Consider the following 26,239-nt stretch of genomic DNA (forward strand, 5'->3'; position numbering starts at 1 on the left):
CAGAGAAATTAAGTGACTTGACCAAAGCCACACAGCAGGCAAGTGACAGAAACAGGCTTAGAGCTTGGATCCTTTGACTCCCAGGCTTTGTTCTTTCCACCAAATCATGTCGCTCCTCCCACTGGGCCATGCTGCTCCTCGAATTAAGTGACTCGCCAAGGTCACTCAGCCATGCCACTGTCTCAGTACCAATAGCCTCCGACTCCTGTACTTAGCCATTGATGATAAAGAACTCCGTGGTTGGCCACAGCCCATGGCATTTCTCCTGCTCAGTGAGGAGGTTATCTCTTCTCCAGGTTGTTCTCATTTCTCCCTCCACCACGTGGAAAATGGTTAGGTTTGTCCCAGGCATCTTTAGCTTCCACCTACCGTGGCATGTCGGGGACGGTGCCGTCCACAGTCCAGCCTCCGTGCAGCTCAGCGTCTCGGATCCATTTAAGTAAAATCCCTCGTGGCAATTGAACTGGCAGGTGGATTTATAGCTGGAATCTCCAACAGGGTGAATGCAGGACATTGTTCCTTGCCAGGGGGTCAGTAGAGGCTTGCACTGAACTGCTGCAATGAAAAGCAGGATGTTTTTGGCATTTGGCAACTTGCTGTCCTTCAGGATTTCCACCCCCAACATGACAGGTACTTGTAGTAATTAAGGGCTTACTACGTGCCAACCACTGTGCTAAGGGCTGAGGTAAATACAACATAATTAGGCTGGCCACAGTCCCTCAACTTCATGGAGCTCAAAGCCTGTGAACTGGTATCTTATTCCCATTTAACCAAAGAGGAAAAACATTGTGGTACTTGTAAGCATTTACTACATGCCGAATCTGTTCTAAGCACTGGAGTAGGTACAGGTTAATCCTGTTGGGCCCAGTCCATGTCCCAAATGGGGCTCACACTTTTAATCCCCATTTTACAGATGAGGGAACTGAGACAGAGAAGTAAGTGATATACCCAAGGATATGCTGCAATCAAGTGGTGGAGCCAAGATTTAGAACCCAGGTCCACTGACTCCCATGCCCTTTCTACTAGGCCACACTGCTCCTTACATTAAGTGACTTGCCCAAAGTCACCGAGGGTTGCCACTGCTTCAGCACCAATAGCCTCTAACTCCTATGTTTCCCCATTGATGATAAAGAAGTCGTGGTTGTCCACAGCGGGTGGCATTTCTCCTGCTCGGTGAGGCGGTTATCTTTGCCCTGGTTTGTTCTCATTTCTCCCTCCACCACGAGGGAAATGGATGAATTTGTCCTTGGCATCTTTAGCTTCCACTTACCCTGGCATGTCGGGGGCGGTGCCGTCCACAGTCCAGCTTCTGTGCAGCTCAGAGTCTCGGTTCCATTTAAGGAAAATCCCTTATGGCAGTCAAACTGGCAGGTGGATTTATAGCTGGAATCCCCAATGGGGTGAATGCAGGACATTGTTCCTTGCTGGGGCATCAGTAGAGGCTTGCACTGAACCGCTATGATAGAAAGCAGGATGGTTTTGGCATTAGGCAACTTACAGCCCTCCAGGTTCCTTATATGGAAGGTACATGTACGGGTTTATGGTGTGCCAAGGACTGTGCTAAGGGCTGGGGTAGAGTCAACATAATTAGGTTGGGCACAGTCCCTCTCCCTCACAGAGCTCACAGTCTAAAAGGGAGGGGGAAAGAGGATAATAATAATAATAAAAATAATAATGGCATTTGTTAAGCGCTTACTACGTGCAAAGCACTGTTCTAAGCACTGGGGAGGTTACAAGGTGATCAGGTTGCCCCACGGGGGGCTCACAGTCTTAATCCCCATTTTACAGATGAGGGAACTGAGGCACAGAGAAGTGACTTGCCCAAAGTCACACAGCTGACAATCGGCAGAGGTGGAATTTGAACCCATGACCTCTGACTCCAAAGTCCAGGCTCTTTCCACTGAGCCACGCTCTTTTCCCCAGTTTACCGATGAGGAAATGGAGGCACAGAGAAGCTAAGTGATTTGGCTACAAGCAAGTAGAGGAACTGGGATCCCAGACCCATGGTCTTTCCACTAGATCACGTTTCTCCTTAAATTAATTGATTGCCCAAGGAGGAGTGCCACTGTGTCAACACCAATAGCCTCCAATTCCTACGCTTCCCCACTGATGAGAAAGAACTCTGTGGTTAGCTATAGTTGGCTACAGTTAGCCTTTCTCCTGCTCAGTGAGGCGGTTATGGCTTAGTGGAAAGAGCACGGGCTTGGGATTCAGAGGACATGGGTCCTGACTCCACCACTTGTCTGCTGGGTGACCTTGGGCAAGCCACTTCACTTCTCCGTGCCTCAGTTACCTCATCTGTAAAATGAGGATTAAGACTGTGAGCCCCACGTGGGACAGCCTGATTACCTTGTATCTACCCCAGCGCTTAGAACAGTACTTGGCACATAGTAAGTGCTTAGCAAATACCATTATTATGATGATTATTATTATTTGCCCCATTTTGTTCTCATTTCTCTCCATCCCGTGGAAAATGGGTGGGTTTGACCCACGCATCTTTAGTTTCAACCTACCTTGGCATGTTGGGGGTGGTGCCGTCCACAGGCCTGCCTCTGTGCAGCTCAGGATCTCAGATCCGTTTAAGGAAAATCCCTCGTGGCAGGTGAACTGGCAGGTGGATTTATAGCTGGAATCTCCAACAGGGTGAACACAGGACATTGTTCCTTGCTGGGGCGTCAGTAACGGCTTGCACTGAACCGCTGCAATGAAAAGCAGAATGGTTTTGGCATTTGTTACCTTGCAGCCCTCCAGGGTTACTACGCCTACATGGCAAAGTACCAGGAGTATTTGTTAAGTGCTTGCTATGCTGCAATCACTGTGCTAAGTGCTGGGGTAGATACAAGATAATTAGGCGGGACATAGTACCTCTCCCTCATGGGGCTTGCGGTCTGTGAGGGAGGGAGAGTGGTTATTCATTCATTCAATCGTATTTATTGAGCGCTTACTGTGTGCAGAGCACTGTACTAAGCGCTTGTGAAGTACAAGTTAGCAACATATAGAGACGGTCCCTACCCAACAGCGGGCTCACAGTCTAGAAGGGGGAGACAGACAACAAAACAAAACATACCAACCAAATAAAATAAATAGAATAAATATGTACAGGTAAAATAAAGAGTAATAAATATGTACAAACATATATACATATCTACAGGTATCTACCTATCCTAGCCTACCTACCCCCTACAGCGCCTGGCCTGTAGTAAATACCCCTTAAAATCATCATCAGATGATGATGATGATGGCATGTCGTATTTATTGAGTGCTTACTGTGTGTAGACCACTGTACTAAGCGCTTGGGAATAGGATAGTATATAGTATATTACATTATAGTATAGTACAGTATAGAGAAGCAGTGTGGTTCAGTGGCAAGAGCCTGGGCATTCGAGTCAGATGTCAGGGGTTCGAATCCCCCTCGACCGCTTGTCACCTGTGTGACCTTGGGCAAGTCACTTCACTTCTCTGGGCCTCAGTTACCTCCTCTGTAAAATGGGAATTAAGACCGTGAGCCCCACGTGGGGCAACCTGATCACCTTGTAAATTCCCCAGCGCTTAGTACAGTGCTTTGCACATAGTAAGCGCTTAATAAATGCCATTATTATTATTACAAGTTGGCCCCCATTTAACCAAAGAGGAAATGGAGGCACGGAGAAGTAAATGATTTTCCCAAGGATTTGCCGCAAGCAAGTAGATTTAGAAACCAGGTTCTCTGACTCCCAGTCCTGAGTTCTTTCCGCTAGCCCGTACTGCTCCTTAGGTTAAGTGACTTCCCCAAGGTCACCCATCAGTGCCACTGTGTTAGCAATAGTGGCCTCCAACTCTTGCGCTTCCCCGTTGCTTATAAAGAACGTGGTTGGCCACAGCCGGCGGCATTTCTTCTGCTTGGTGAGGCGGTTATCTTTACCCCAATTTGTTTTCATCTCTCTCTCCACCTCGAGGAAAATGGATACGTTCATCTCGGGCATCTTTAGCTTCAAACTACCTTGGCATGTTGGGGGTGGTGCCGTCCACAGTCCGGCCTCTGTGCAGCTCAGCGTCTCGGATCCATTTAAAGAAAATCCCTCAAGGCAGGTGAACTGGCAGGTGGATTTATAGCTGAAATTTCCAACAGGGTGAATGCAGGACATTGTTCCTTGCCGGGGGGTCAGCAGAGACTTGCACTGAACCGCTGCAGTGAAAAGCGGGATGGTTTTGGCTTTTGGTAACTTGCAGCCCTCCAGGGTTTTTACCCGCATATGACAGGTACTTGTAGTATTTGTTAAAGGCTTCCAGGGTTCTGAGGACTGGGCTAAGGCCTGGGGTAGATACTACATAATTAGGTTGGGCACAGTCCCTCTCTCTAATGGGGCTCACAGTCTAAGAGGGAGGAAGAGCTGGTATCTTCTCCCCATTTTACCGATGAGGAAATGGAGGCACAGAGAAGTTAAGTGATTCATCCAAGGTCTCGCCACAAGCAGGTGGCGGAGCTGGTTTTGAACCCAGGTCCTGTGACTTTCCACTAGGCCACACTACTACTGCCAAGGGGCTGGAAAAGACCCATATCAGTGGGGCTTCCTCAAGTGGCTGCCCAGGGAGCAGCAGATAATAATGATAATAAAGCATTTATTAAGCGCTTACTATGTACAAAGCACTGTTCTGGTTACAAGGTGATCAGTTTGTCCCAAGGGGGGCTCACAGTCTTAATCCCCGTTTTACAGATGAGGTAACTGAGGCACAGAGAAGTGAAGTGACTTGCCCAGAGTCACACAGCTGACAATTGGCAGAGTCGGGGTTTGAACCCATGACCTCTGACTCCAAAGGCCATGCTCTTTCCACTGAGCCATGCTGCCATGCAGGGTACAACCCCTGGACAGCATAGAATGCAGGGTGCCAAGCTGAGGGAGGTGATTTTCAGAGTATATAGTGAAATCTCGTAGATTTTCCTTGGTGTCCTTCAACTTCCACATTTAATCTTCTGCTCAGTCCTGCCGGTGATCTCCCCATCTCCAACTGCTCCCCAATCCAACCAATATATACCGCCTGCTAACTGCTCTAATCATCTTGTTGAAGCTTGGCTCAGCATACAGCTCTCCCCTTCTGAAAGCTCTTCATTAATCAATCAATCAATCAATCGTATTTATTGAGCGCTTACTGTGTGCAGAGCACTGTACTAAGCGCTTGGGAAGTACAAGTTGGCAACATATAGAGACAGTCCCTACCCAACAGTGGGCTCACAGTCTAGAAGGGGGAGACAGAGAACAAAACCAAACATACTAACAAAATAAAATAAATAGAATAGATATGTACAAGTAAAATAAATAAATAAATAAACAGAGTAATAAATATGTACAAACATATATACATATATACATGTATATATATACATATATACATTAGCTCCCTGGGCCCCTCTTATTCAAACAAAACCTCCTCCCAGTCTACTTCAATAGTGATAATAATAAAGCTGTGGTATTTGTTAGGTGCTTACTATGTGGCAAGCACTGTTCTAAGCACTGGGGTAGATAAAGCTAAGCAGGTTGGACACAGTCCCTGTCCCAAATGGGTCTCACAGTCTTGATCCCCATTTTACAGATGAGGTAACTGAGGCACAGAGAAGTGAAGTGATTTGCCTAAGGCCACCTGGCCGAAACATGGCCGAGCTGGGATTAGTACCTATGTCCCATGCTCTTTCATCATCAATCGTATTTATTGAGCGCTTACTATGTGCAGAGCACTGTACTAAGCGCTTGGGAAGTACAATATAGAGACAGTCCCTACCCAACAGTGGGCTCACAGTCTAAATGCTCTTTCCACTGGACCACACAGTTTCAAAGCTCTGCACCAACTTCCCCGTCCTTACACATCTGCCCGCTTAACCCGCTTCTCCCCAACTCGCTCTTTTTGCGTCTCGTGGAGCTCACAGTCTCAATCCCCATCTTCCAGATGAGGCACAGAGCAGTGAAGTGACTTGCCCAAGATCACACAGCAAAGTAGCGGAGATGGGATTAGAACCCAGGTCCTTCTGACTCCTTGGCCTGTGTACTATCCACTAGTTTCCACCCGTTGTGGCAAGGAATAGCCAAGCACTGTTCTAAGCACTGGGGTAGCTATAAACTAGCTAATCAGGTTGGGTACAGTCCAAGGAATCATAGTAGCTGCTAGGCCAGGAAACAGCCCCTCCCAGCATCAACAGAAGCAGAGCAATCACTATCCTTTCCCCTTAAAGTCCTTTTCCTCCTGTGTTCCCTGTGCTCTGGTTGAGCACTTCCAGAAATTATTTGACTTCCTGACTGGTGCGCTCTCCCTTTCTGCCTTCCCACCCTGGCACTGGGCTCCAGGCCAGTCAGCTCGCCTCAAATGTGGCATGGGAGTTCCTGATGTGCTTCGTGTTAACGGAAACAAGCACTGGTTTTGACTGCAGACAAAAAAACAAGAAAAGAAAGGGAAGAAAAGGAAAAGGAAGAAAGAACACCGCTCCCATTTGCACAACTGTTTCTACACCAAACCATGTTGTATCCAGACAGATGTGTGTTGTTGGAAAAACAACGATAACTGTGGTGTTTTTTAGGCTGTAGGAAATCCATGACCCGTAAAATGGGGATTAAGACTGTGAGCCCCGTGTGGGACAGGGGCCGTGTCCAACTTGACTGACTTGTACCTAGCCAAGCGCTTAGAAACAGTGCTTGACGTACAGTGCTTAACAAATACCATAACAAAAGATTTTAGGGAAGAGAGATTATCGGGGATGCTTTTTTGGGTGGACAGGAGTTTGAGGATTGAAAATTCTGACTTTGGAGCTCCAGGACTAGCACCTGGAATCTGCTATCTGTTGGTCTGTAGGTTGTTTTTCTCTTGTGTGTTCTCATGTGTGTACTTATGCACACACACACACACACACACACACATGCACACCCACATACACATGCGGTCTCCTATTTCCTGCTCTTCTGTGCCTCTGCATTCTGCCAACAGGGAGCCCAGGGAGCCCCGCACAGAGATAGGTAACCCCTCTTATTAATAATAATAATAATAATTATGGTATTTGTTAAACACTTTGTGCTGGACACTGAATTAAGAGCTAGAGTGGTTACATGCAAATCAGGTTGGACACAGTCCCTGTCCCATGTGGAGCTCACAGTCTCAATCCTCATTTTACAGATGAGGGAACTGAGGCCCAGAGAAGTGAAGTGACTTACCCAAGGTCACACAGACAAGTGGCAGAGCTGGGATAAGAACCCATGACCTTCTGAGTCCCAGGCCTGTGCTCTATCCAATAAGTCATGCTGCCACCCAAGTTCTGGCTGGTTCCCCTACCCGAGGTTCCTAGTTTTAGGGAGGAAAGCAGCTTTACCTTGGCAAACGGGTGGCAAAGAAGTCCAGTGTCCAGTTGCCAAGCAGCGCAGCATTTTTGGCCCAGCCGGCCGAAACCCCTTGTCACATGTGAAATTGCAGGTGGACTGGAAAGCAAAATCTCCAAATGGGTGATAACAAGTCATCTGGCTTCTGACAAGACCTTCCAAATCCTGACACTGCACGGCTGCAGGGCGAAAGGGTCAGACGGTAGAAAGATATCAAAATGTAAGACCTGGTGGGGAAAGCTCAGGGGGCTTTTAAGGCACAGTCCAATGCAGCCACAGTGAGGCAGCCAGATGGGCAGTGGATAGGAATTCTACTTCCCATTTAACGGTGGGGTAAACTGAGTTTTAGGAATGTTTCATGATTTTCTCAAGGCTGCCAAGATTCTGTGACAGATCTCCACTTTTCAGCGCTTAGAACAGTGCTTTGCACATAGTAAGTGCTTAATAAATGCCATTATTATTATTATAGACCTCCAATGGTTACTCATTCCTCTCCATTTTAAGCCAAAACTCCTGATCAGTGGCTCTGAGGTACTCCATTAGCTCTCTCCTACTTACCTATCCACTCTCTTTGCCCACTCCACCCCAGCTCACACTCTTAATTCCTCCCAAGCTAATGAGCCCACTGTTGGGTAGGGACTGTCTCTATATGTTGTTCCCAAGTGCTTAGTACAGTGCTCTGCACACAGTAAGCGCTCAATAAATACGATTGATTGATTGATTGATCTCATTGTGCCTCCTTCTCAACTCTCCCACCTCTGACCCCTTGCTCACACCCTCCTTCCTGCCTAGACAGATGCAATCCCTGCCCACACAAAGCTTACAGTCTAGAGAGTTGTGAAAACTTTACCTTGACAAGTAGGGACTGATGCCGTCCAGTTTCCAGAGGCGGAACACGAAACTGTCTCTGCTCCATTCAGGACAAACCCTTCAGCACAACGGAAATTGCAGCTGGAATTGTATTGAACTCTTCCCCCGGAGAGGGAACAATCCATGGTTCCATGGGCCGGAATCTCCGGCGGCTCACAGTCGATGACTGACGAGGAAAAACCAGCAGTGAAATCAATCAGTCGGTGGTCTTTATTGAACACTTCCTGAATATGGAGCCCTGTACTAAGTGCTTGGAGTGGACAACAGAGTCAATAAACACCTTCCCTGCCCTCAGTGAGCTTATGGTCTAGAGGGAGAGACAGACGTTAATATCAATAAATAAATTACGAATATGGACATATGTATATATGTTTGTGCATATTTATTACTCTATTTTACTTGTACATATCTATTCTATTTTATTTTGTTAATATGTTTTGTTCTCTGCCTCCCCCTTCTAGACTGTGAGCCCACTGTTGGGTAGGGACCGTCTCTATATGTTGCCAACTTGTACTTCCCAAGCGCTTAATACAGTGCTCTGCACACGGTAAGCGCTCAATAAATACGACTGAATGAATGAATGAATAAGTGCTTTGGGGTGGAGGATGGGATGAATGTCAAGTGCTCAAAAGGTACAAGTCTAAGTGCATAGATGAGATAGATGAGATTGAGGCCCAGTGAAACCAGGTACTAAAGGAACTGATGTCATTCCTGGATATCAGTGATGCTAGGGGACCTGCTTTTTTTTCCCAGACCGTGAGGGCCTATTCATGTGGAGGCATTGGGTCACGAGCTGCAGCTTGGGACTGTCTCTATATGTTGCCAATTTGTACTTCCCAAGCGCTTAGTACAGTGCTCTGCACACAGTAAGCGCTCAATAAATACGATTGATGATGATAGTAAACACTTAATAAATACTGTAATCATCGTCATCCCGCCCAAGAGTCAGGGACGGAGACCTACTCAGTCACAGTGAAGCAGCGTGGCTCAGTGGAAAGAGCACGGGCTTTGGAGTCAGAGGTCATGGGTTCAAATCCCGGCTCCGCCAATTGTCAGCTGTGTGACTTTGGGCAAGTCGCTTCGCTTCTCTGTGCCTCAGTTACCTCATCTGTAAAGTGGGGATTAAGACTGTGAGCCCCCCTGGGGACAACCTGATCACCTTGTAACCTCCCCAGGGCTTAGAACAGTGCTTTGCACACAGTAAGCGCTTAATAAATATGACTGACTGAATGAATGAATGAATAAGTACTTTGGGGTGGAGGATGGGATGAATGTCAAGTGCTCAAAAGGTACAGGTCTAAGTGCATAGATGAGATAGATGAGATTGAGGCCCAGTGAAACCAGGTATTAAAGGAACCGATGTCATTCCTGGATATCAGTGATGCTAGGGGACCTGCTTTTTTTCCCCAGACCGTAAGGGCCTATTCATGTGGAGACATTTGGGTCACAAGCTGCAGCTTGTGACATAGTAAACGCTTAATAAATACTGTAATCATCGTCATCCCGCCCACGAGTCAGGGACAGAGACCTACTCAGTCACAGTGAAGCAGCGTGGCTCAGTGGAAAGAGTACGGGCTTTGGAGTCAGAGGTCATGGGATCAAGTCCCGGCAATTGTCAGCTGTGTGACTTTGGGCAAGTCACTTCACTTCTCTGTGCCTCAGTTCCCTCATCTGTAAAATGGGGATTAAGACTGTGAGCCCCCCCTGGGGACAACCTGATCACCTTGTAACCTCCCCAGCGCTTAGAACAGTGCTTTGCACATAGTAATCGCTTAATAAATGCCGTTATTATTAAGTGTTTTATGGCGTCACCCACTTTGGGGCAGGGGCACCGGAGAACCCCCCTCAGGGGCTAAACCCACCGTGGCAGGCTGGGGGCGGAGCCGTCCACAGGCCCAGGGCCGTGCAGCGGAGCGTTGCCGAGCCACTGAGGCGGAAACCGGGTGGGCAGCGGAAGTCACAGCGAGAGTCATAGGCGAAGAGGCCCATGGGTTGGTGGCACTTCATGGCGCCTCTTTCAGGACTTTCCAAGCTGGGGCATCTTATTACTAGAAACGACAACAGACAGCCAAGTGATGATCAAGTGACGAGAAGACACACCCTTACCTTCACCCACCGCTCTTATCTACCCCGGTGCTTAGTACAGTGCCTGGCACATAGGGAGCACTTAACCAGTACCATAAAAAAAATAGAGAGTGAACCTGGGAGTCAGGGGATCTGCGTTCTAATCCTTACTCCACCTTGTACCTGCTCTGTGACCTTGGGCAAGTCACTTCTCTATGCCTCAGTTCCCTCAAGTGCAAAATGGAGATGCGGTACCTTTTTTCTCTCCCCTGTGGCACGTGGCTCAGTGGAAAGAGCACGGGCTTTAAAGTCAGAGGTCATGGGCTCAAACCCCGACTCTGCCAATTGTCAGCTGTGTGACTTTGGGCAAGTCACGTAACTTCTCTGTGCCTCAGTTACCTCATCTGTAAAATGGGGACTAAGACTGTGAGCCCCCCGTGGGACAACCCGATCACTTTGTAGCCTCCCCAGTGCTTAGAACAATACTTTGCACATAGTAAGCACTTAATAAATACCCTTATCTTCTAGACTGTGTTGTTGGGTAGGGACCATCTCTGTATGTTGCCAACTTGTACTTCCCAAGCACTTAGTACAGTGCTCTGCACCCAGTAAGCGCTCAATAAATACGATTGAATGAATGAATGTATCAACCCCAGCGCTTAGTACAGTGCTTGGCACATAGTGCTTAACAAAGAGCATAGTTATTATTGTTATTATTCCTCGCCCAACTCTGCCCGTCTGTGTTTCCCAGAGTCCTCTTCATAGCGCAATCTCCATAGCGATGCCCTAGAGTGGAGGGCAGCAGTTAGACGCCCCGGCACCTTCACAGGTGGGGGCTGGCGTCGTCCATTCCCCCGAGGCCTCGCACCAGACGGTCTCCGAGCCGTTCAGCACAAACCCCTCTTGGCAGCGGAAGCGGCACGTTGAGTTGAACTGGAATTCCACCAGGGAAGGGGAACAGCTCACGTCCCCTCGGTCCGGACGCTCCAGGGGCCGACACTGAACAGCTACAGAAATGGAATGGCGTTAGACTTTGAGGAAGAAGCAGCATGATGTAGTGGGTACAGCACAGGCGTGGGAGTCAGAGGATCATGGGTTCTAATCCCGGCTCTACCCCTTGTCCGCTGTGTGACCTTGGGCAAGTCACTTGACTTCTCTGTGCCTCATTTACCTCATCCGTAAAATGAGGATTAACACTGTGAGCCCCACATGGGGCAGGGACTGTGTCCAACCTAATTTGCTTACATCCCCCCAGCACTTAGTACAGTGCCTGACAGATAGTAAGTGCTTAACAAATGCCTTTATTACTTATTATTATTTTTTGAGGAATGCCCAGTGCCTTAAAATGATTCCATCCCAATTCCAGTTTGTCCTATCAATCAATCAGTGGTATTTAGTGAGCGCTTACTGCACGCAGAGCACTTTACTAAGAGCTTGGGAGAGAAGCAGTGTGGGTCAGTGGAAAGAGCATGGGCTTTGGAGTCAGAGGTCATGGGTTCAAATCCCGGCTCTGCCAACTGTCAGCTGTGTGACTCTGGGCAAGTCACTTAACTTCTCTGGGCCTCAGTTACCTCATCTGTAAAATGGGGATTAAAACTGTGAGCCCCCCATGGGACAACCTGATCACCTTGTAGCCTCCCCAGCGCTTAGAACAGTGCTTTGCACATAGTAAGCGCTTAACAAATACCATCATTATTATTATTATTACAGCAGAGTTGGTAGGCATTTTCCATGCCCATAGGGAAAGAACATCAATCGGTCAATCAATTGTACTTTCTGAGCACGTGCTGTGTACTAAGTGCTTGAGGGGGTACAACACCACAATATAACGGCACTGTTCCAGCGCTTAGAACAGTGCTTTGCACATAGTAAGCGCTTAACAAATGCCATTATTATTATTATTATTATTATAACAGACACACTTCCTGCACCTGTGGTCTCCAGGGAATTAGGGAGGTCATACCTGTGCACTGTGGGATCTCAGCTGACCAGTTTCCAGATGCCAAGCACTCCAGCCTGGAGGCTCCCTGAAGCTCAGATCCCTCTGGGCAACTGAAATTGCAGGTGGAATTGAAGGCATTGTATCCCAGTGGGTGGCTGCAGGTCCTTCTGGGCTGATGAGGGTTGGGGCTGAGCTCTTTACATTCTGTCACTGAGGGAGAAATTCAGAGGCACAGTTCATTCTTGGCTGAAGGCATTGGGAAGCTAAGTGGATCTCTTCCTCTTCGGGTAGTTTTTAAGCGCTTACTATGTGTAAGACACCATATTCTAGACCCCTTCTAGATTGTGAGCCTGTTGTTGGGTAGGGACCGTCTCTATATGTTGCCAACATGTACTTCCCAAGGGCTTAGTACAGTGCTCTGCACACAGTAAGCACTCAATAAATTGATTGATTGATTGATTTCCATTGAGTCACGCTGCACTTGTCTGCTGTGTGACCTTGGGTAAGTCACTTCACTTCTCTGAGCCTCAGTTCCCTCATCTGTGAAATGAGGGTTGAAACTGAGAGCCCCACATGGGACATAGACTGTGTCCAACCTGATTTGCTCATGTCCACCCCGGCACTTTTACTGAGCTCTTTAATCACATTTCCTCCAAGAGGCCTTTCTCAATTAAGTCATCTTTTCCCCGGCTCCCTCTCTCTTCTGCGTCACTTACTCACTTGGATCCCTGACCTCTGGGCATTTGGTGTTGGCCCCTTCCTCGGCCACCAGCACTTGTGTATGTATATTCAAATTACAGATTATCAATCAATCAATCAATCAATCGTATTTATTGAGCGCTTACTATGTGCAGAGCACTGTACTAAGCGCTTGGAAAGTACAAATTGGCATCACATAGAGACAGTCCCTACCCGATAGTGGGCTCACAGTCTAAAAGGGGGAGACAGAGAACAGAACCAAACATACCAACAAAATAAAATAAGTAGGATAGAAATGTACAAGTAAAATAAATAAATAAATAAATAAACAGAGTAATAAATATGTACAACCATATATACATATATACAGGTGCTGTGGGGAGGGGAAGGCGGTAAGGCGGGGGGATGGAGAGGGGGATGAGGGGGAGAGGAAAGAAGGGGCTCAATCTGGGAAGGCCTCCTGGAGGAGGTGAGCTCTCAGCAGGGCCTTGAAGGGAGGAAGAGAGCTAGCTTGGCGGATGGGCAGAGGGAGGGCATTCCAGGCCCGGGGGATGACGTGGGCCGGGGGTCGATGGCGGGACAGGCGAGAGCGAGGTACAGTGAGGAGATTAGTGGTGGAGGAGCGGAGGGTGCGGGCTGGGCTGGAGAAGGAGAGAAGGGAGGTGAGGTAGGAGGGGGCGAGGTGATGGAGAGCCTTGAAGCCCAGGGTGAGGAGTCTCTGCCTGATGCGCAGATTGATCGGTAGCCATTGGAGGTTTTTGAGGAGGGGAGTGATATGTCCAGAGCGTTTCTGGACAAAGATAATCCGGGCAGCAGCATGAAGTATGGATTGAAGTGGAGAGAGACACGAGGATGGGAGATCAGAGAGAAGGCTAGTGCAGTAGTCCAGACGGGATAGGATGAGAGCTTGAATTAGCAGGGTAGCGGTTTGGATGGAGAGGAAAGGGCGGATCTTGGCAATGTTGCGGAGCTGAGACCGGCAGGTTTTGGTGACGGCTTGGATGTGAGGGGTGAATGAGAGAGCGGAGTCGAGGATGACACCAAGGTTGCGGGCTTGTGAGACGGGAAGGATGGTAGTGCCGTCAACAGAGATGGGAAAGTCAGGGAGAGGACAAGGTTTGGGAGGGAAGACAAGGAGCTCAGTCTTCGACATGTTGAGCTTTAGGTGGCGGGCGGACATCCAGATGGAGATGTCCTGAAGGCAGGAGGAGATGCGAGCCTGGAGGGAGGGGGAGAGAGCAGGGGCAGAGATGTAGATCTGGGTGTCATCAGCGTAGAGGTGATAGTTGAAGCCGTGGGAGCGAATGAGGTCACCAAGGGAGTGAGTGTAGATTGAGAACAGAAGGGGACCAAGCACTGAACCTTGGGGAACTCCCACAGTAAGAGGATGGGAGGGGGAGGAGGAGCCTGCAAAAGAGACTGAGAAAGAACGACCGGAGAGATAAGAGGAGAACCAGGAGAGGACGGAGTCAGTGAAGCCAAGGTCAGATAACGTGTTGAGGAGAAGGGGGTGGTCCACAGTGTCAAAGGCAGCTGAGAGGTCGAGGAGGATTAGGACAGAGTATGAGCCGTTGGATTTGGCAAGCAGGAGGTCATTGGTGACCTTTGAGAGCGCAGTTTCCGTGGAATGAAGGGGACGGAAGCCAGACTGGAGGGGGTCGAGGAGAGAGTTGTTGTTGAGGAATTCTAGGCAGCGCGTGTAGACAACTCGTTCAAGGAGTTTGGAAAGGAATGGTAGGAGGGATATGGGACGATAACTAGAAGGTGAGGTGGGGTCAAGAGAGGGTTTTTTTAGGATGGGAGAGACATGGGCATGTTTGAAGGCAGAGGGGAAGGAACCAGTGGAGAGTGAGCGGTTGAAGATGGAAGTTAAGGAGGGGAGAAGGGATGGAGCGAGAGATTTCATAAGATGAGAGGGAATGGGGTCAGAAGCACAGGTGGCCGGAGTAGCACTTGAGAGGAGGGAGGAGAGTTCCTCTGAGGATACCACTGGGAAGGATGGGAGAGTAGCAGAGAATGTTGAGAGCCGGGGGGTTGGAGAAAGGGGGGAAGAGACTTTGGGGAGGTCGGACCTGATGGATTTAATTTTGTTAATGAAGTAGGAGGCCAGATCGTTGGGGGTGAGGGAAGGAGGAGGGGGAGGAACCGGGGGCCTGAGAAGGGAGTTGAATGTACGGAAGAGCTGGCGGGGGTGATGGGCATGGGTGTCAATAAGGGAGGAGAAATAGTTTTGTCTGGCAGAAGAGAGGGCTGAGTTAAGGCAGGAAAGGATAAACTTGAAGTGAACGAGGTTGGCATGGTGTTTAGACTTTCGCCAGCAGCGTTCGGCAGCTCGAGCATAAGAGCGAAGGAGGCGGACAGTGGCAGTGATCCAGGGCTGTGGGTTAGTGGTGCGAGAGCGGCGAAGGGAAAGGGGAGCGAGCGAGTCTAGCTGAGTAGAAAGGGTAGAGTTGAGAGCAGTAATCTGATCATCAAGACTGGGTAGAGAGGAGAGGGCGGCGAGGTGGGGTGTGAGGCGTTCCGAAAGATGGGTGGGGTCCAGAGAGCGGAGATCTCTGTGAGGGAGTAATACGGATTTACAGGGGAAAGGAGTGTGAGTGAGGAGGCAGGTGAGAAGATTATGATCAGAGAGAGGGATCACAGAGTTGGTGAGGGTGGACACAGTGCAGCGGTAGGAGATGATGAGGTCGAGGGTATGACCAAGTTGGTGAGTGGGTGAGGTGGGGTGGAGGAAGAGGTTGGCAGCGTCAAGGAGAGATAGAAGGCGGGCGGCAGAGGAGTCGTTAGGGATATCCATGTGGATATTGAAGTCTCCAAGGATCAGAGTGGGCATGGAGAAGGAGAGAAGGAATGTGAGGAAGGGGTCAAAGTCGTTAAAGAAGTTGGAAGTGGGGCCCGGAGGGCGGTAGATGACGGCTACAAGAATCTGGAGGGGGTGGTAGAGGCGAATAATGTGGGCTTCAAAGGAGGGGAAGGAAAGGGAAGGGGGAGGAGGGATAGTGCGAAAGCGACATTGGGGGGCGAGAAGGAAACCGACACCTCCTCCTTTTCCAGTGAGTCTGGGGGAGTGGGAGAAGAAGATTATAAATTATTTTTATCAATGTCTACCACCCCTCTCGCTGCTTGTGAGTGGGGAACATGTCTCCCAATTCTGTTGAAGTGTTTTCTCCCAAGCACACAGGACAGTGCTCTGCTCACAGTAAGTTCTTGATAAATACCATTGCCTGATGGATCAATTCAGTGTAAGGCTGTCATGATGACAAAGGCTGTGGGGCTTTTGAGAAGCAGTGTGGCATAGTGGGCAGAACCCCTGTCCCGGAGGCAGAAGACCTGGGTCCTAATCCCGGCTCTGTCGCTTGCCTGCTGTGTGACCTTGGGAAAGTCACTTGACTTCTCTGGGCCTCATCTGTAAAATGGGGTTAAGACCATGAGCCCAGCGTGGGTCAGGGACTGCATCCAACCTGAGAACCTTGAATCTACCCAAGTGCTTAGAACAGTGCATGGCGCATAGTAAGTGCTTAACAAATACCATTATTATTATTATTATTATTATTGTTAAGTAGACCAAAGGCCCCTGCAAGCTGCCCCCCGGGCAGAGACTGGGACCTATGCATCCTGTGGACCCATAGCCTGACCTTTTAGACTGTGAGCCCACTGTTGGGTAGGGACTGTCTCTATATGTTGCCAACTTGTACTTCCCAAGCGCTTAGTACAGTGTTCTGCACACAGTAAGCACTCAATAAATATGATTGATTGATTGATTGATTGATTGACCTGGGCCTCGAGCCAGTGACTCCCCCGAGCCTTTCTCCCCGTGGCTTCCTGTTCAGGGCTCAGATTATGGGATGGGGCTGCTATTGGAGGGAACGGAAAAGATTCCAATATGAACTCTGGGGAGGACCCAATTCCCCGACTCGGTGTAGCATCCTCTTGGTTGGGTTGCCCCAGTCCTCACCGGATTCACACTCCGGCCCAGAAAATCCAGGGAGGCAGGAACAGGTGTAATTCCCGATGGTCTCCACACATTCTCCTCGCTGGCTGCAGGAGTCGGGCAGGCAGGAGGCTGAGGATACACAGATGGGGAGCTCATGAGGGAAGCCAAAGACAAAGCCATTTCCCCCCGGGGCCCTCCCCGGAGAGCTTGTTGCTGGCAGGGCCCATCCGGTGGGTGGACGTTGGCCAGGGTAACCAAGCTTACCTCCTTCCCCTCCCCACAGCACCTGTATATATGTTTGTCCGTATTTATTACTCTATTTTATTTTATTTGTACATATTTATTCTGTGTATTTCATTTGGTTAGTATGTTTTGTTTTGTTGTCTATCTCCCCCTTCTAGACTGTGAGCATGCTGTTGGGTAGTTACCGTCTCTATATGTTGCCGCCTTGTACTTCCCAAGCGCTTAGTACAGTGCTCTGCACACAGTAAGCGCTCAATAAATGCGTATGAATGAATTCAGGAGGCTTTCCCAGACTGAGCCCCCTCCTCCCCATCCCCCCCGCCTTACCTCCTTCCCCTCCCCATAGCACCTGTATATATGTTTGTCCGTATTTATTACTCTGTTTATTTTATTTGTACATATTTATTCTATTTATTTTATTTGGTTAATATGTTTTGTTTTGTTGTCTGTCTCCCCCTTCTAGACTGTGAGCCCACTGTTGGGTAGGGACCGTCTCTTTATGTTGCCGACTTGTACTTCCCAAGCGCTTAGTACAGTGCTCTGCACACAGTAAGCGCTCAATAAATACGCATGAATGAATGAATGAATGAATGAAGTGCTCCCCACACCAACCCCCTGCCCCACCAGACCCAGCCTGCTTCTCACTCACCTCATCTGTAAAATGAGGATTAAGAGTGTCAGCCCCATGTGGGACAGGGACTGTGTCCAATCTGATTAATCAGTCAATCAATCAATCGTTTTTATTGAGCACTTACTGTGTACAGAGCACTGTACTAAGCGCTTGGGAAGTACAAGTTGGCAACATATAGAGACAGTCCCTACCCAACAGTGGGCTCACAGTCTAAAAGGGGGAGACAGAGAACAAAACCAAACATACTAACAAAATAAAATAAATAGAATAGATATGTACAAGTAAAATAAATAGAGTAATAAATATGTACAAACATATATACATATATACAGGTGCTGTGGGGAAGGGAAGGAGGTAAGATGAGGGGGATGGAGGGGGGACAAGGGGGAGAGGGGGAGATTAACTTGTATCTACCCCAGTACCTAAAACAGTGCTTGACACATAGTAAGCGCTTAACATTATTGTCATCATCATCATCATCAATCGTATTTATTGAGCGCTTACTATGTGCAGAGCACTGTACTAAGCGCTTGGGAAGTACAAATTGGCAACATATAGAGACAGTCCCTACCCAACAGTGGGCTCACAGTCTAAAAGGGGGAGACAGAGAACAAAACCAAACATACTAACAAAATAAAATAAATAGAATAGATATGTACAAATAAATTAAATAAATAGAGTAAAATATACAATATATATATTGTCATTATTATTATTACTACTACCAATAATAAAAAACCTGGAGCTGTGAGCTGACCACTTGGACCGGTTCCATCCCTCTTAGCCGGTCAACACGTGATCACCCTTCTAAACTCCCTTGAGGGCAGAGTTCGTCTCTACCAACTCTTGTACTGCCCTCTTGCAAGTGCTTACTAAAGAAGGAGCATGGCGCAGTGGATAGAGCACGGATCTGGGATTCAGAAGGTCCTGGGTGCTAATCCCGGCTCCATCACTTGTCTGCTGTGTGACTTTGGGCAAGTCACTTCACTTCTCTGGGCCTCAGCTAAAATGGGGAGTGAGATTGTGAGCCCCACATGGGACAGGGACTGTGTCCACCCCAATTTACTGGTATCCACCCCAACGCTGAGTACAGTGCCTGGCACGTAGTAAGCACTTAACAGATATCGCAACGACTGTTACTATTACAGTGCCGTGCCCCCAGTAAGCACTCAGTAAATGCCCCCGAAGTTTGGATCACCGGTGTAGCGGAGGGAACCAGAGCAGGGAGGAGACTGCCCTTACCCCGATAGCAGAGTGCTCTCTTCCGTCGGTCGCACGGCTCGTCGTTCCACTTCCCGGGCTGGGTGTCTCCCTTGATGTAGATTTCCACGCAGTCTTGGCTGGACCCCTTGTTGTTGGGCTCGTGGGCCGCCCAGTTCTCGGCCTCCTTGGTCAGCGGTTTCCCGGTCCCCACCCAGGTCCAGACCCCGTCGACTTTCCGAATCCCGATCCAGTAGTGGTACTTGAATTGGGGGAGTTTCCCGTTGAGATAGGAGATTTCTTTTTGATTCTGGATGGCCACCAAGTCGGTGTAATACTTCTGACAAAATTCACGGGCCTCATCCCAGACGTAGATCCCCTTATTGTTGTAATGGTATGTCCAGGCATCCACATTCCACCCTGATGTGAAGGAGAGGGAGGAAAGTCAACCGATCGATCCATTGATGGTATTTATTGAGTACTGTCATTCATTTATTCAATCCTACTTATTGGGTACTTACTGTGTGCAGAGCACTGGCGCCTAGGAGAGTACAATACAACAATAAACAGAAACATTCCCTTCCCACAGTCTAGAGGGGTGAGGAAGATTGCTACAAACATTGAGAATCATCAGTTCAGACAAGAAGCAAAAGCCTTTGCAGAACTGATTTTACTCCCCAGAAAGAAGATTCTTTTCCAGACTCCCTACAAGAGCTTTTAAGTGTCTTTTAAGCCTGTAAGATACTTACTGTGTGCAGAGCACTGAACTAAGCATTTGGCAGAGTACAGTATATACTAGAGTTATATTAAAGACTGTGAGCCTCGTGTGGGACAGGAACTGTGTCCAACTGAATTTGCTTGTATTCACCCCAGCGCTCAGTGTGGACCTTGGCACATAATAAGTGCCAGAATTATTACTGTTAGCCAAACATTGCTAGCTCTTCCCTATCCACCCTACCTTTTCCTTCTAGTAACCCAGGGGTCCTGAGCTCCGGACAGCCTTCTAACAGTAGTAGGAGCAAGGCAGCTCCTCCCTCCACTGTGAGCTTGTTGTGGGCAGGGATTGCCTCTCTTTATTGCTATTTATTGCTCTTAATCAATCAATCAATCATATTTATTGAGTGCTTACTGTGTGCACAGCACTGTACTTAGCGCTTGGGAAGTACAAGTTGGCAACATATAGAGACAGTCCCTACCCAACAGTGGGCTCACAGTCTAAAAGGGGGAGACAGAGAACAAAACCAAACATACTAGCAAAATAAAATAAATAGAATAGATATGTACAAGTAAAATAAATAAATAAATAAATAGAGTAATAAATATGTACAAACATATATACATATATACAGGTGCTGTGAGGAAGGGAAGGAGGTAAGATGAGGGGGGATGGAGAGGGGGGCGAGGGGGAGAGGAAGGAAGGGGCTCAGTCTGGGAAGGCCTCCTGGAGGAGGTGAGCTCTCAGTAGGGCCTTGAAGGGAGGAAGAGAGCTAGCTTGGCGGATGGGCAGAGGGAGGGCATTCCAGGCCCGGGGGATGACATGGGCCGGGGGTCGATGGCGGGACAGGCGAGAACGAGGTACGGTGAGGAGATTAGCAGCAGAGGAGCGGAGGGTGTGGGCTGAGCTGTAGAAGGAGAGAAGGGAGGTGAGGTAGGAGGGGGCGAGGTGATGGACAGCCTTGAAGCCCAGGGTGAGGAGTTTCTGCCTGATGCACAGATTGATTGGTAGCCACTGGAGATTTTTGAGGATTTTGGAGATTTTGGAGATTTTGTACTCTTAGTACAGTTCTCTGCGCACAGTAAGTGCTCAATAAATATGATTGAATGAATGAATGGCCCCCGTGTTTGCTCTCCCCCGCTCCACATTTTGTTGGGGTTCACGGACCAAGCTTCACCGAGAGCCATTTGGGTGCATTCTCCCAGAAAATAAAACCCTGGAGATCAGCGCAAAGAGGAGGAAATAGCACAAATCCGACACACCAGTAGGTGGAAATATCGCATAGATCGGGTGGAGGAGGCTTCCCATCCACTGGGACAACCATCAAAATATTATCATTAAATCGTACCCTGGTTCAAGTCAAAAATCCAAGCCCCTCCCTGGCTGGGTTGAGAGCTGTGGCCAGATGTGTGGCAGAAGCTCTGGAAGAGAAGCGGTGTGGCCTAATGGATAGATCCCGGGGCAGGGAGTCGGAAGGACTTGGGTTCTCATCTCGGCTCTGCTGGTGACCTTGGGCAACTCACTTCATGTCTCTGTCCCTCAGTTACCTCATCTGGAAAATGGGGATTATGACTGAGAGCCCCATGTGGGATCAATCAATCAATCAATTGTATTTATTGAGCGCTTACTGTGTGCAGAGCACTGTACTAAGCGCTTGGGAAGTACAAGTTGGCAACATATAGAGACAGTCCCTACCCAACAGTGGGCTCACAGTCTAAATGGGGGAGACAGAGAACAAAACCAAACATACTAACAAAATAGAATAGATATGTGCAAGTAAAATAGAGTAATAAATATGTACAAATAATAATAATAATGATGGCATTTATTAAGCACTTACTATGTGCAAGGCACTGTTCTAAGCGCTGGGGTACAAAGGTGATCAGGTTGCCCCATGGGGGGCTCACAGTTTTCATCCCCATTTTCCAGGTGAGGTAACTGAGGCTCAGAGAAGTGAAGCGACTTGCCCAAAGTCACACAGCTGACAGGTGGTGGACCCGGGATTCGAACCCATGACCTCTGACTCCAAAGCCTGGGCTCTTTCCACTGAGCCCTGCTGCTTCTCATACAAACATATACACATATATACAGGTGCTGTGGGGAAGGGAAGGAGGTAAGATGGGGGGATGGAGGGGGGACGAGGGGGAGAGGAAGGAAGGGGCTCAGTCTGGGAAGGCCTCCTGGAGGAGGTGAGGGATGTGGACTGTGTCCAACCTTGTGTCTACCCCAGCGCTTAGAAGAGGGCCTGGCACATAGAAAGTGCTTAACTACCAGAAAAAAAATAAAACCAAAAAAGAGAGGTGTGCAAGAGCAGAACTGGGGCAGGGAAACAGCTTCCCTTCCTGTTTATCAGCTGCCCTTCCCCTGCAGCCAGTCCCCCCAAGGGGCTCACGCCTGGGCCTGCTTGACCGCCCCTCCTACACCCCCCCGTCCCGACCTCTCTCTGCGTCTCTCGGTGACATTTGCCCGCCTCCTTGCTGGACGGTAAGCTTCATCATCATCAATCGTATTTATTGAGCGCTTACTGTGTGCGGAGCACTGTACTAAGCGCTTGGGAAGTACAAGTTGGCAACATCTAGAGACGGTCCCTACCCAGCAGTGGGCTCACAGTCTAAAAGGGGGGAGACAGAGAACAAAACCAAACATAGGAGGCTGGGGGGTTCCTGAGTCCTGGGTCTGAGGCTGGGGATGTTGGCCCGCCATCGACCCCCGGCCCACGTCATCCCCCGGGCCTGGAATGCCCTCCCTCTGCCCATCCGCCAAGCTAGCTCTCTTCCTCCCTTCAAGGCCCTGCTGAGAGCTCACCTCCTCCAGGAGGCCTTCCCAGATTGAGCCCATTCCCTCCTCTCCCCTTCGTCCCCCTCTCCATCCCCCCGATCTTACCTCCTTCCCTTCCCCACAGCACCTGTATATATGTATATATGTTTGTACATATTTGTTACTCTATTTTACTTGTACATATCTATTCTATTTATTTTATTTTGTTAGTATGTTTGGTTTTGTTCTCTGTCTCCCCCTTTTAGACTGTGAGCCCACTGTTGGGTAGGGACTGTCTCTATATGTTGCCAATTTGTACTTCCCAAGCGCTTAGTACAGTGCTCTGCACATAGTAAGCGCTCAATAAATATGATGGATGCTGATGATGATGGCTCTGGGTGCTTCCTCCCATCACCGGGCCCGGGCCCCTCGGGTTCTCCCCTCCTGCCCCCGGCTGCGGTGGCCACAGCAGCCGGGGCTGGGGGAGACGCCCTGGCCGCCTTACCTACCGGAGCTCAGGGCGGCCAAACAGAGGAGTCGCAAGGCACCGAAGGGAGTCCTTCGCTCCATCTTGTCCTGGCCTGTCTGAGAAAAAGACGGAGAAGCTCCCATTAGGCTCTTTGCGGGAGGTGGAATGGCATCACTTTTTTTTTCTTATGTTATTTGTTAGTCAGTGGTAATGATAATAATAATTATGGTATTTGTTAAGCACTTACTATGTGCGAGGCACTAGACTAAGCGCTGGGGTAGATACAACCAAGCATGCTGAGAAGCGTGGCTCAGTTGTAAGAGCAGGGGCTTTGGAGTCAGAGGTCATGGGTTCAAGTCCCGGCTCTGCCAACTTAACTTCTCTGTGCCTCAGTTCTCTCATCTGTAAAATGGAGATTAAGACTCTGAGCCCCCCCGTGGGACAACCTGATCACCTTGTAACCTCCCCAGTGCTTAGAACAGTGCTTTGCACATAGTAAGCACTTAATAAATGCCATCATTATTATTATTATTAACCAAGTCGGGTTGGACTCAGTCCCTGTCTCACGTGGGGCTCACAGTCTCAATTCCCATTTTACAGATGAGGTAACTGAGGCACAGAGAAGAAAAGTGACTTGCCCACGGTCACACAGCAGGCAAGGTAACTGAGGCACAGAGAAGAAGAGTGACTTGCCCACGGTCACACAGCAGGCAAATGGTGGAGGTGGATTAGAACCCGTGACCTTCTGACTCCCGGGCCCGTGCTCTATACACTACGCCATGCTGCTTCCCTAGAAATGGTATTTATTGAGCACTGTGTGCAGAGCACTGTACTAAGCGCTTGAAAGAGTAGCAGCATGGACTAGTTGGTTAAGCGTGGGTCCGGGAGTCAGAAGGACCTGGGTTCAAAACTCGGCTTCCCCACTTGTCTGCTCTTTGACCTTGAGCAAGTTCATTAATTCAATCGTATTTATAGAGTGCTTACTGTGTGCAAAGCACTGTACTAAGCGCTTAAGGCAAGCCACTTAACTTCTCTGTGCCTCTGTTGCCTCATCTATAAAATGGGAATTAAGACTATGAGCCCCATGGAGGATTTGGATCATGTCCAACCTGATTACCTTGTATCTACCCCAGCGCTTCAAACAGTGCCTGGCATGTAGTAAGTGCTTAACAAATGCCATTTGTTATTCTTTCTCTCATCCCTTTTCCTCCGCTTCCCTTTCTCCTGCTTTTATAAGCCTCACAGCCCTCCTTTGTGCTCTGTCTTTCCTGCCGCTGAGGCATGATGGACCATTGTAACAATCAATCAGTCAATCAATCGTTGGTATTTATTGAGCACTTATTGTGTGCAGAGCACTGTAGTAATCAATCAATCGTACTTATTGAGCGCTTACTATGTGCAGAGCACTGTATTAAGCGCTTGGGAAGTAGAAGTTGGCAACATATAGAGACAGTCCCTACCCAACAGTGGGCTCGCAGTCTAGACAGAGAACAAAACCAAACATATTAACAAAATAAAATAAATAGAATAGATATGTGCAAGTAAAATAAATAAATAGAGTAATAAATATGTACAGACATATATACATATATACAGGTGCTGTGGGGAAGGGAAGGAGGTAAGACGGGGGGATGGAGAGGGGGATGAGGGGGAGGGGAAGGAGGGGGCTCAGTCTGGGAAGGCCTCCTGGAGGAGGTGAGCTCTCAGTAGGACCTTGAAGGGAGGAAGAGAGCTAGCTTGGCGGATGGACAGAGGGAGGGCATTCCAGGCCCGGGGGATGACGTGGGCCGGGGGTCGATGGCGGGACAGGTGAGAGCGAGGTACGGTGAGGAGATTAGCGGCAGAGGAGCGGAGGGTGCGGGCTGGGCTGGAGAAGGAGAGAAGGGAGGTGAGGTAGAAGGGGGCGAGGGGATGGATGGACAGCCTTGAAGCCCAGGGTGAGGAGTTTCTGCCTTATGCGCAGATTGATTGGTAGCCACTGGAGATTTTTGAGGGGAATAGTAAGTACTTGGGAAAGCATAATACAGCAGAGTAGTGCCTACAACAAGCTTTCAGTAGTATAATAATAATGGTAATAGTGTTTATTAAGTGTTTATTATGTGCCAAACAATGAACTAAATGCTGGGATAGATACAAGACAATCCAGTCAGATGCAGTCCCTATCCCCCATGAGGCTCACAGGAGGGAGAAGAGGTATTGAATTCCCATTTTTCCAATGAGCAAATTGAGGCCTAAAGTCAAACAGCAGACAAATGGCAGAGCTGGGATGTGAACCCAGGAACCCCAACTCCCAGGCCCGTGTTCTTTCCACTAGGCTGCACTGCTTCTTACGGTCACAGGTGCCCACTTGACTCCCACATTTCTTTGGACCATGCTAGGCTCTGCCCAGGGATTTTGGGCCTTTTCCCCTCTGGGTCTCTGTAGTACCAGCCGAGTGAGCTGTTATTGGCCTCCAGGCTGTACCACCCGCTTCAGTAGTAATTTTCTCATGCACATGGAGGTTCGGTCACACGGTTCAGTTCTCTAGATTGCAAACTCTTGGGCAGGGAATGTTTCTGTTTATTTTTCTTTTGTCCTCTCCCAAGCACTATACATAGTGCTTGGGAAAGGAATAGAGAAGCAGTGTGGCTCAGTGGAAAAGAGCACGGGCTTTGGAGTCAGAGGTTGTGTGTTCAGATCCTGGCTCTGTCAATTGTCAGCTGTGTGACTTTGGGCAAGTCACTTCACTTCTCTGGACCTCAGTTCCCTCATCTGGAAAATGGGGATGAAGACTGTGAGCCCCCCGTGGGGCAACCTGATCACCTGGTAACCTCCCCAGCACTTAGAACAGTGCTTTGCACATCGTAAGCGCTTAATAAATGCCATCATTATTAAATGCCATCATTATTATAGTGCTCTGCACCCAGTGAGTGCTTAATAAATATGATTGAATGAATGAATGAACAGTCAGACCATACAGTTGCCATTCTGAAGATTCGCATAGACTCTGGGTACTGGCGTACCCCCCAACCCCGGGGGCCCTCTACATCTAGCCTCTCCTGTCAGGGACAAGGACCGAGCCTCGGCCTGAAACATCGACACCAAGAACCCGTGGAGAGGAGGCAACTCTGGAGCTGAGGCCAAGTGCCCTGACTAGTCTCTGCCAGTCACGGGAACGAGCGAATCAGGGAAGTGTTGGTTGCAAAGTGCCAATGCAAACCGGGCACAGGCAGAACTGGGACTAGAACTCAAGTCTCCTGATTCCCAGAGTGGTGCTCAGCCTACCGGGTCCAGCCCAGGGCTGAAGTTCAAGAAATTAAAAGCTGCACAAGCCCGGCTCCAGAAAATGGGTGGCCAGTGATGGCCTTTTGGGTCACCCTAAGATACTCTTTTCTTTTCAGT

The 26,239-nt window shown here is 48.9% G+C and overlaps 1 protein-coding gene across 1 annotated transcript in view; it reads right to left on the reverse strand.

Moving 5' to 3' along the window:
- Positions 1–22,971, reverse strand: part of LOC119938484 (selectin P) — a 33,088-nt gene extending 10,117 nt beyond the window's left edge. The window contains exons 1-10 of the mRNA XM_038758322.1: positions 22,899–22,971; positions 18,960–19,337; positions 16,865–16,972; positions 12,232–12,420; positions 11,090–11,275; positions 10,067–10,252; positions 8,185–8,370; positions 7,328–7,513; positions 3,980–4,165; positions 2,514–2,699 (exon numbers count right to left, since the gene is read on the reverse strand). Coding sequence (XP_038614250.1) covers positions 2,514–2,699; positions 3,980–4,165; positions 7,328–7,513; positions 8,185–8,370; positions 10,067–10,252; positions 11,090–11,275; positions 12,232–12,420; positions 16,865–16,972; positions 18,960–19,337; positions 22,899–22,959 — 1,852 coding nt within the window. The 5' untranslated portion in view covers positions 22,960–22,971. The remainder of the gene's footprint in view (positions 1–2,513; positions 2,700–3,979; positions 4,166–7,327; positions 7,514–8,184; positions 8,371–10,066; positions 10,253–11,089; positions 11,276–12,231; positions 12,421–16,864; positions 16,973–18,959; positions 19,338–22,898) is intronic.
- Between the last annotated feature and the right edge of the window lie 3,268 nt (positions 22,972–26,239).

Source organism: Tachyglossus aculeatus, chromosome 16, assembly GCF_015852505.1.
Source record: "Tachyglossus aculeatus isolate mTacAcu1 chromosome 16, mTacAcu1.pri, whole genome shotgun sequence".
Classification (NCBI taxonomy): Eukaryota; Metazoa; Chordata; class Mammalia; order Monotremata; family Tachyglossidae; genus Tachyglossus; species Tachyglossus aculeatus.